The sequence below is a fragment of the Mobula birostris genome, chromosome 5 (genome assembly GCF_030028105.1).
Source record: "Mobula birostris isolate sMobBir1 chromosome 5, sMobBir1.hap1, whole genome shotgun sequence".
Lineage (NCBI taxonomy): Eukaryota > Metazoa > Chordata > Chondrichthyes > Myliobatiformes > Myliobatidae > Mobula > Mobula birostris.
Genome location: NC_092374.1, coordinates 88,243,105 through 88,254,383, shown reverse-complemented (window position 1 = coordinate 88,254,383; position 11,279 = coordinate 88,243,105). Strand labels below are relative to the sequence as shown.

The 11,279-nt window shown below is 45.6% G+C and overlaps 1 protein-coding gene across 1 annotated transcript in view; it reads left to right on the top strand.

Annotated features, from left to right (window-relative positions):
* Positions 1-3,416: 3,416 nt before the first annotated feature.
* LOC140197850 (polyunsaturated fatty acid 5-lipoxygenase-like) overlaps positions 3,417-11,279 on the top strand; it is an 83,442-nt gene continuing 75,579 nt past the window's right edge. Inside the window, exon 1 of the mRNA XM_072258370.1 lies at positions 3,417-3,571. Coding sequence (XP_072114471.1) covers positions 3,422-3,571 — 150 coding nt within the window. The 5' untranslated portion in view covers positions 3,417-3,421. The remainder of the gene's footprint in view (positions 3,572-11,279) is intronic.

Here is an 11,279-nt window from a genome sequence, read left to right as displayed (position 1 = left end):
TTCACAAGCCTGAAGGGTTATAATTGTTCCTGAGCCTGGTGGTGTTGGCTCTAAGGCTTCTGTACAATTTTCCTGGTGGTAGTGTGTAGAAGAGAGCATGGTCTTGATGATGGATGCTGCTTCCTTGGGGCACCACGCCTTGTAAATGTGCTCAATGGTGGGGAGGCCTTTCCCTGTGATAGACTGGGCTGTGTCAACCAATTTCTGAGGGGCTTTTCCATTTGTGGGCATCAGTGTCTCCATAGCAGGCCATGATGCAACTGGTCAGAAATCTCTGCACTGGGGATCTATAGAATTTCACAGCAGTATTAGATGACATCCTGAATCTATGCAAACCTTAAGAAATCTGAGGCACTGTCATGCCTTCTTTGTGATGACTCTTATGTGCTGGTCCCAGGACCGACTGTTTGATATGGTAACGTCAAGGAATTTAATGTTACTGACTACTTCACCTCCAATCTCCTAGTGAGGACTGGCTGAATGGCCAGTCCCAAAGCAAGCCTAGCATTTTGCTTACACTTGGAGAGGTGCTTGTGGGATCCTGCTGTGCACAGGCAGCATTCTTCCTGGAGTCTGCATAACACCTGCAGATGTGAAGCAGCACCCCATCCCTGGATCAGCTGAAGCCTCTCACATGTTGGGAGGAAAGTTATTGTTTATTTCTGTGGAATTGTTGAAAGCCCCGGCATCTGGTGCACATCCTGGGTTGTCCTGTTAATCATTAGAAATCCCTAGGTGATGTCCTGTTAAACAGATGTCAGCACCGAGTGATAAGAGAAGCCTAGATCAAGACACATAAAAGGCTGGAGGAAAACCGCTGGTCAGTCAGCATCTATGGAAATGAATAAACAGTCAACATTTTGGGTTGAGACATTTCTTCTGGTCTGGAAAGTAAGGAGGAAGTCAGCAAAATACAAATATGCGGGAAGGGGAAAGAGACTAGATAGAGGGTGATAGGTGAAGCCAGGTGGGTGGGAAAGGTAAAGGGCCAGTGAGGAAGGAATCCTATTGGAGAGGAAAGTGGACCATAGGAGAAAGGGCAGGAGGAGAGGGCCCAGGGGGAGGTGCTATATGAGGTCATTCTTACCCTCGGCCATTAGGCTCTAAAATGAGTCAACTATAGCCAGGGAAGTAATGACTCCCTCCTGTTAGACTGTTGGTGATAACTTATTTTTTTATTCTTTCTACTTCTAATATTCATATCCATGCACTTATAATGCTACTGTACCACCGTAATTTCCTTTGGGATCAATAAAGTATCTATCTATCTATCTATCCATCTATCTATCCATCTATCCATCTATCCATCTATCCATCCATCAATCCATCCATCCATCCATCCATCCATCTATCCATCCATCCATCTATCCATCTATCCATCTATCCATCCATCTATCCATCTATCCATCTATCTATCTATCCATCTATCTATCCATCTGTCCATCCATCTATCTATCTATCTATCTATCTATCTATCTATCTCCATCTAGGCAGGTGAGGAGAGCTAAGAGGCCAGAGTGGAGAGTAGTGGAAGAGCGGAGGGGGAGAGAGAATTTTTTTTTACCAGAAGGAGAAATCAATATTTATGCCATCAGGTTGGAGGCTGACAGATGGAATATAAGGTGTTGCTCCTTGACCCTGAGGGTGGTCTCATCTTGGCACAGAGGAAGCCATGGACTGATATGTCAGAACCTGGAATGAGAATAGGAATTAAAATGTTTGCCCACTGAGAAGTCCCAATTTAGCAGATGGAGCAGAGGTGCTCAACGAAGCAGTGTCCCAATTTACGACTGGTCTTACTGGTGTAGAGGAGGCCACATCGGAAGCACCAGACACAATAGTCAACCCCAGCAGATTCACATGTGGAGGACTGTTTGGGGCCCAGAATGGAGGTGAGGGAGGAGGTGAATGGAAAAATTTTCTTTATCTTCCCAGCAAGAATGAATGGAGTTATGGAGTGTCATACTGGGCTAGTGATTCCAAGATGTGACCCCACCAGGGGTAGTTAGGAGGGGCAACAGGCTCTGGTGGAAGGTAGTTAGTTGGGCAATAGATCTGTCTCAGCCTTTACAGACACCTGAGGACCTGCCAGTAGACAACCCCTTAGGGAAAGATCGTACTCAACTTGATTGATCACACAACTACTGCTACTCCTGTCTACACTTCACATTGCCTCAGGAAAGCGTCCCACCAGGCTCAAGGACAGCATCTATCCAGCTGTTACAAGTCTATTGAACTGCTCACAGGTACAATAAGATCAGCTGTTAACCTCACAGTCTACTTTGGGTCAGCATGGTAGTATGGTGGTTAGCACAACACATTACAGTACAAATGTCCCTGGTTCAATTCCCGCCACTGCCTGTGAGGAGTTTCTATGTCCTCCCTGTGACCCACGGGTACTCCAGTGTCTTCTCATAGTCCAAAGACGTACCAGTTTGTAGGTGAATTGGACAGTGTAAATTGCCCTGTGATTAGGCTGGGGTTAAATCGGGGAATTGCTGGATGACGTGGCACCAGAAGGACCAGAAGAGCATCTGCTGTGCTGTATCTCAATAAATAAATACGTAATAAATAAAAAGATTTGTTATAGACCGTGTACTTTATTGTCTGCCTGCACTGCACTTTCTTTGTAACTGTGACACTGTATTCTGCATACTGTTACACAAACCCACACACACGCTCACAAAGCACACCACACAGACATATACGCACATGCCTATGCACAGACACACTCAACATGCGCCCCCCCCCCCACACACACACACACACACTACACACAAACACATGCACAACACACAGGCACACAAAATGCACAACCCAGACATAAACGCACACAAAATCACACAATACGTATGTACACAAAGGACAGAACAGACACACAAACACACAGGCACACAAATACATACACACACTACCGCCACACACAGAAAAAAACACAAATGCACACACAGCAAACGCACAACGCACATACACAGCCACACACAAAATGCATAGCACAGACATACACAACCAACACACACGTGCAAAGAAGGATAAAAACACACATACACACACAGCGCCGGAAGTGGGGATCGAACATGTGTCTCTGGATTTCTGAGGCAGAAGCACCAACTGCTGTGCCCACTTTCTACCCTTTCCTTGACCTACCCTTTTCGGTCTGTCCGAGTTGCGAGAGTCACCGGTTCAGTTTGGCGGCTGGGAAGCTGTCTGTTTCCAGTCCCGTACTGAAGATGACGGAGTCGGAACTGGTAGCGGCAACTTCCAAAGGAACGCGAGCCAATCCCACAAACCACAGAGTGGTTGGCAGTGCCCCAACAGGCGGCTGTTATTTATATAAAGTGCGCCGCCCCACCAGGTAAAGTGTTTGTCTGTAACTGGACTCCGAGTGCTGGCTCCGCGTCTCCTCACCTGGACAGGAGAGATGGTCACCTACAGGGTCACGGTAGCCACTGGAACGTCAGAATACTCGGGAAGCAACGACTACGTCTATGTCACTCTAGTGGGAGAACGAGGGTCCAGCAAGAGAACTCTCCTCGACCAGTGGCTGTACGATGACCTGGAGAGGGGGAGCGTAAGTGTGAGGGGGAAGGGAGCGAAAGTGGGAGGGAGGGATGGAGGGGGAGAGGGAAAGGGAGAGAGGAAGAATATATGATTGCCAGCGAGGATATAAGAGATTTGTGTCTGAGGGGGAGGGGACGATAGGACCCGAGGAAGAAGCGGAGATTGTAAACGTTTGAGAGGGGGAATGTTGAGAGAGTGTGGAGAGGAGAGGAGGGGAGTGTGTATCTGAGGACAGAGTGTATGTGCGAGTGCAGAGAAAAAAGTGTGCATTGACAGAGTGTGTGGGAGCTAGTTTGTATATGGCGGGAGATGGTCTGTGCGTGCGGAGAGAGGGAGAGTACATGGGAGTGTGTAAGAGAAAGTCTGTGTGGGGGAGAGAGAAACTGAGTATGTGAGGGAGCGTGTGCGCGTGGGGAGAGAGAAGAAAGAGGCGAGAGAGTATGGAGAGAGAATGTGAGAAGAGAGAGGGAAAAGAGAACAAAATATGCGGAGAGAGTGAGAGAGCACAGAGTGTGTGAGGAGAGAATAAGTAGAGAGCGAGTGTGGAGGACTCTTCATCTCATGCTCTCGCTATTTATTACTTATTATCATTCCTTTCTTTGGTGTCTTTTGCACACTGGTTGAACTCTCAAGTTGATTCTATCATGGTTATCATTCTATTACGGATGTATTGGGTATGCCCGCAAGAAAATGAACCTCCGGGTTGCAAATCGTGATCTATGTGTATTTTGATAATAAATTTACTTTGAACTTGAGAGTGGCAAGAGAGAGTGTGTGTGTGGAGAGAAATGGGGGGAGAGGGCGTGGCTGTCTGTAAAGACAGCGGGGTAACAATAATACCCAATAATAACCTCAGCACTGGCTACAAAGTTTTCCCTTGGCAATGATCGTCCTTGAAAAAGTTCTGCGGGAAGTGACACCCCCTATTGCAGTTTATCCGTGAGATTCCGACCAGACCAACAGTGGGTGTCAACAGGTGAGGATCTCGACCCCTCTTCTGTGCGCACCTCTCCTCGCCGCTTCCTGAACTTTGCTTCGGAGCCCTGGGGTCTGTTGTTAAAGCGAGCGCGGGCTCGGCCGAGAGCGCTGGTTATTGACGTGTCCAGTGACATTGACCGTCCGGGTGGAGAGTGAGTCAGGTCAACGTCCAGCAACGGCGGGATGTCCAAGGACACAGAAATTTATTGGAGCAACAACACCTCATATTCATTCTGGGTAGCCTGCAACCTGAACATCGATTTCTCTAAGTTCCTCCCATTTCCTTCATAGCCCACTCTCTTCTCCTATCAGATTCCTTCGTCTTCAGACCGCGACTGTCACAAGTGCGGTGCACGGGTGGACCCAAATGCATGACAAACACGTTTAGTAACGTTAACAAAAATAGAGTTTAGTAATAGTTACTAGGAAAGCAGGGGTTGTACAGAGAAACAGCAAGGAATGAATGAAGCGGAAGTGGGAATATGCATGGCTGGAGTTGGGCTCGGACCGTGGACTTAGACTGGGATTTAGGGCCTGGTCTTGGCCTGGGACTCGGGACCCAGACTTGGGCCTCTTTCTTGGACACAGGACACAGAGCCGGGTCTCTTCCTATCATGGTCCGGATCGGGTTCCCTTTAAATTTACTTTGTTTGTGTTACGATCCGGACCGTTGACTCCGTTTCCCGTTGGTTCCCTGTTTTCCCTTGTCCCTCGGGCTTGGTGATTGGAGGCAATTTACTCTCAGCTGAACCGGCAGTTTATACGTCTTCGGTTTTCAGCCGTTCAGCGCGAGAGCGTTAACAAAATCACCAAAGGTACTGCGAGTCAGTATTATCTAGCCGGAGCAAGCTTAGTCTCCTCCCGAAGCAAGTGCCAGTAAGTCGCCTTCCCCTGTCAGTACGGGTCAGTCAAATTTAACCCACTGGGGTTGAGTCAAGAGGTCGCCGCGGCTTGGAGCTTACTTGAGCCCAGTTATAGTTCTGTTCATCGTTGTGTGGTCTCCGTATCCATGTCGTGCGTCTAAAAGGGGTCCTAGCCCTGTACCCTGGAAGGGTCCGTGTCAATTAGAGTCCCGACTCCGTCCTGTGCTAACGAGGATTCCCGGCTCTACGTTTTATGTCCTGTGGCTGGGTCTGTCCTGTGATTAAGAAGAGTTCTTGGCCCCGGCGGCTCCAAGTATCAAGTCCTGGCCCCGGCGGCTCCAGGTGTATCAAGTCCTGGCCCTGGCGGTCTGTGATTCCGAGTCCTAGCCCAGACCCTTAGTCCCAGCCTAGTCCAAGGCCTGTGTCCTTGTCCAGTACGCTATTCCTGCTCCTGCTTTGCTCTCCTTGCAACGAACATAGTGTTTTTGTGTCTTGCATTTGGGTCCACCCTTGCTCCCAGCACCTCCCTCTATGACTCTTCCCGGGACGTGGGACGCGGAGCCGCGACTCTTCCCAAGAAACACGGGGAAACAATGAATTAAAGGAAAACAAGGAGTCGGTGGTCCCAATCGTGACACAAAGGAAATTTAAAGGGAACCAGGGAACAACAGATCGGGACCGTGACAGTGACCTTTTCAACAGATCTCCTCTCAACTTTTCCCTTTCTCCCCTACCACACCACCTATCTTTCCTCTCGCCTGGTCTCACCTCCCATCTCTCCCCGCCCCCCCCCCCCAATACCTATTCATTCTGCTTTCTCCCTCCCTCTCCAGACCTGATGAAGGGATTTGGCCAGTAACTTCGACTGCTTATACCTCTCCATTGATGCTGTCTGACCCGCTGGGTTCCTCCAGTATTTCATATGAGTTAATAAGAAATTTATTCCCTGGAACATATGGGAGTGAGGGAGATCTTACAAAGCATACAAGATATTGAGGGGTTTTCCCCCTCGGGCTGAATGACTAGCACTAGAGGTCATAGGTTGAGGGTAGAAGGTAAAATATTGAAGGAGAATCTGAGAGGTAACTTCACTCAGGGACATCTCGTGTGTGAAGCGAGCTATCAGCGGAAGTGTTAGAGATGGGTTCAGTTGCAACATTTAAGAGACGTTTGGATAGCTACCTAGGGCTAACGTCTGGGTGCAGGTAGTTTGAACTAGCTAGGCAGAAAACCAGGCCGACAAGCACTAGAAGGACTGAATGGCCTGTTTTTGTGTTGTAGTACTCAATAATTATGTCTGTAAATAAAAGTTGCAGTGGACCACTCAACCCCTCGTTTAAAAAACATCTCTGCTTTTCACCTTGGGCTTTTCCCTTTGGAATGAAGGAGGGCGAAGGGTGACTTGATAGAAATGTGGATGTGTTTCGACACCTGTGGATTGCCCCCAGGGCATCCTTGGCTGTAGCACAAATGACGCATTTCACTGTGTGTTTCGATATACATTCAATAAATAAATCTAAATCTGAAATCAGTCACAACATGTTCTGCGCCTTCTCCGTAGTTAACTTCCCCTTATAGTATGGAATTCTGTCAAATCAGATACCGGATAATTTCAATCAACCGTTTCTTCTTTATTACAACTTCAGCCAGCGAGAGATCCGAGATCTACAGTTGGCAAGACTCAAGCTCTTACCGACCGGACCTTCCCAGGATCTCTGATAATACTACAGATACAGCTTATTTTGTAGTCATTGTGGACAAGGTCACTCATTGTGATTACAACATCTTTAACCGTCATGCTGAATCAGTTCCCTGTTATCAGTTCCCCTCAAGGTTACTATTAAGACAATAGTTTATTGTACCAAACAGCGATTCTACCCATAAGTTAATCACACATCAGAAACAAATTTAGACAGTTCAGAAAGTTTCAACTACAAGTTCATTATAGAACAGGAACAAGCTTAAACCGCTAGGACAACATATTTCATTGCAGTTACAGGTAAGTGACAAGACGTGTTATTTTGCTAACACTTAAAAAGAATCAGCAGAACATTTATTAACTCTTTAACTTCATTAATGCAATTCTTCATCATTCCCTCCTTTTATCATTTGATGATAAAATTTAAAGTAATCCATCATGCCTACAACAAACTATAAGAAGGGGACTAACACATCTTATAAAAATTACTATGGCTATAATTAAAACTATTATCATCGCTACATGCAGAAGTGTTCCCCAAAAGTCTCCAAAAATGTTAAAAGGCCAAGGCCAGGTTCCCTTACCATTGGTCAACCCATGCATCTTTTCTCTTTTCCAGTCTTTTTATTAATTTTCAAAATTATAAACATAATAATATTGATAAACAGAGAATGGGATTACATTATTAATAGCTAGCATTTGCAAATATAAAATTGCTGATAGTACAGGTATGTTAGATCTCCCCAATTCTAAATATAATTGAACATGGTAAAAGATAAATGGGGAATAAACCTCCAAACTAAAAAAAAAAACACTAAATTAAGCTAAGCAAAACTAGACTAAACTAAACAAAACTAGTTTAGCATCTTTTCTCTGATTCCCTTAATTTTCTGGATTTCCTGAGTGATATGCTGAGATAGATTTGTAATATTAGAAGGCTCATCTGGAATATAATCACAGAATTCCTTTCCTATGACAGCACATGTCCTTCCTTTCTCTGCTAGCAATAAATCCAATGCCATCCTATTCTGTAAAACTGCCATCCTCAGAGCTAATATTTCAGTAGTTAAATCCTTAATCTGGGTCTGGACATCAGTTAAAACCTCAGCAGTACTATTCGCCAACTCCTCTAGTGCAGCTGCCAACATGATTATTTCTCGCGAATTTCGGGCTGTCCCATAAAAAAGGAAAAACTATCATCCAAAATCTCTCACTTTCTGTAATTCCTCTCCTATTCCGTTCTAGCTGAGTATGATGAGAAATATTGGCTAATGAATATATAGAAGGTACTACATAAGCAAAGTAGCAACAACCTGTCCAATTTCTCGTCGTGACAGTTCCCTTGTCATCATAAGGCCCTGAGAGCCATGGATAGATATGGCTTCTTACCACATACCCAATAAGTTCCATTAACAGCAAACGGAGGGGGATCAGTCCTAATTTCTGTACAGGAGCTATTTCCCAAAAATGTTTCCTCTATTCCTCCAGTTCGGCAATAACAAGTTCCATTTACCTTTCTCGGAGTATGGGGTAAGTTCTATAGGAGGTCCCTCAGCCCCTTCTGTGGGTATACGTAAATACCATCCCTTAAAACAGAGACACCCACAATTCTGGGTTATGTTACACCCTGATACTCACCATCGATCTGAAACGAGGCAGGGAGGGGGGGTGCTTATTCCGAGAATTCATAAATCTCACAGATAACCTGTCACTACTATTCAGGGGTACTCCTTCTAAGGACACTCCTGATTCCACACGTTGGGGTAACCTGGCACATATCCAACAAACTGACTGTCTTACTTGTCCTGCATATGTGTGGCACAGAGAAAGGAAGACTTGTTTGGAGACCTGGGATACATAGTACAAAAAGTAGCACTAGCACATTCATCATGATATTATTTTCCCTCTGTTTCCATTATCCTTCTTCTGACGAGTTTACAGTCAGTCCGATGAATCCACCTCGGTTGCCCTTCCACCTTCACAGCCATGGGTGTGGTCAGCAGCACCTGATAGGGTTCTTTCCACCGAGTGTCCAACTTCTTTCTGTCCCAATTCTTTATCAAGAGAAAGTCCCCAGGATTAACAGTGGGATCGTCCCCGTTAGTTTGATCCTCGTCCTCTTGGTGGGCCTGGCGAACCTGCGAATGCAAACTTTGGGAAATTTTGGTAGTTTACACAAATATTTTCCCATTTCCTCCCCTAGAGTACGCATATCTATTTTATCAGGGAGGGGACGAGTTAACCCTGGTGTCCATGGGGTACGCACAGGCTTTCCATAGATGATTTCTGCTGGGGATAATCCAGTTCTAGTCGAGGGTGTAACTCTCATATGGAATAATGCCAAAGGTAAAACCTTAAACCAGGTTAGTCCAATTTCTTGCATAAGTTTATTTAGCTTATTCTTTAAGGTTCCATTTGCTCGTTCCACTATACCAGCTGCTCTTGGATGGTGAGCACAGTGAAATTGCTGTTTTATTGCCAGTTCTTTACCGATTTTCTCACTTATCTTAGCAATAAAATGAGGTCCACTGTCTGACCTTATTGATTCGGGTAATCCATAACGGGGAATCACTTCTCTTAAAAATATTTTTACAACCATCAGTAGTGGATATAGCCTCTACTGATAATACTGCTATGATGGTTGTAAAAATATTTTTAAGAGAAGTGATTCCCCGTTATGGATTACCCGAATCAATAAGGTCAGACAGTGGACCTCATTTTATTGCTAAGATAAGTGAGAAAATCGGTAAAGAACTGGCAATAAAACAGCAATTTCACTGTGCTCACCATCCAAGAGCAGCTGGTATAGTGGAACGAGCAAATGGAACCTTAAAGAATAAGCTAAATAAACTTATGCAAGAAATTAGACTAACCTGGTTTAAGGTTTTACCTTTGGCATTATTCCATATGAGAGTTACACCCTCGACTAGAACTGGATTATCCCCAGCAGAAATCATCTATGGAAAGCCTGTGCGTACCCCATGGACACCAGGGTTAACTCGTCCCCTCCCTGATAAAATAGATATGCGTATTCTAGGGGAGGAAATGGGAAAATATTTGTGTAAACTACCAAAATTTCCCAAAGTTTGCATTCGCAGGTTCGCCAGGCCCACCAAGAGGACGAGGATCAAACTAACGGGGACTATCCCACTGTTAATCCTGGGGTCTTTCTCTTGATAAAGAATTGGGACAGAAAGAAGTTGGACACTCGGTGGAAAGAACCCTATCAGGTGCTGCTGACCTCACCCACGGCTGTGAAGGTGGAAGGGCAACCGAGGTGGATTCATCGGACTGACTGTAAACTCGTCAGAAGAAGGATAATGGAAACAGAGGGAAAATAATATCATGATGAATGTGCTAGTGCTACTTTTTGTACTATGTATCCCAGGTCTCCAAACAAGTCTTCCTTTCTCTGTGCCACACATATGCAGGACAAGTAAGACAGTCAGTTTGTTGGATATGTGCCAGGTTACCCCAACGTGTGGAATCAGGAGTGTCCTTAGAAGGAGTACCCCTGAATAGTAGTGACAGGTTACCTGTGAGATTTATGAATTCTCGGAATAAGCACCCCCCCCTCCCCGCCTCGTTTCACGAGAAATATTGCTTGGTATTGCGAGAAATATTGCTTGGTATTGTCTACTAATACCAAGCAATATTTCTAACAATGTACTCTAGGTAGTTCAGTAAAATCAAGTTGCAGACAAGAAAAAGGTCCACCTGGCAAGGGGGTGTTCCCGGGAAAACAAGGTATCCTTTTCCCAGTATTTGCCTTTTTACATAATAGGCATGCCTTCGTCTGTTTTTCAGCTGCTGATTGGGAATTAGGGTGCCACCAGGATTGTAATAATGTGGTTACCATTCCCTCCTTGCCCAGGTGGGTACAGTTGTGCACATAATAAATCAAGACAGGTAAAATGATATTTGAACCGCAGGGGTCAGCCACAATTGGGTGTTTTTATCATAGTGGCATCCCATCTAAGACCAGAACTGGTTTACCTCAGCAGGGGCGTCCCCCTGAAATGCACTAATTTCCCCCGTGTCTGGCATACCCGTTTGCTGTGGCGTTTGAACCTGTTTACTCCCCATTGGTATAATAAGCGGCTGGTGGAGAGCTGCTTGTGTTCCCGCCTCATCCGCCCTAGCGTTTCCCTGGGACACCTCATCAGTAGCTCGTGTAT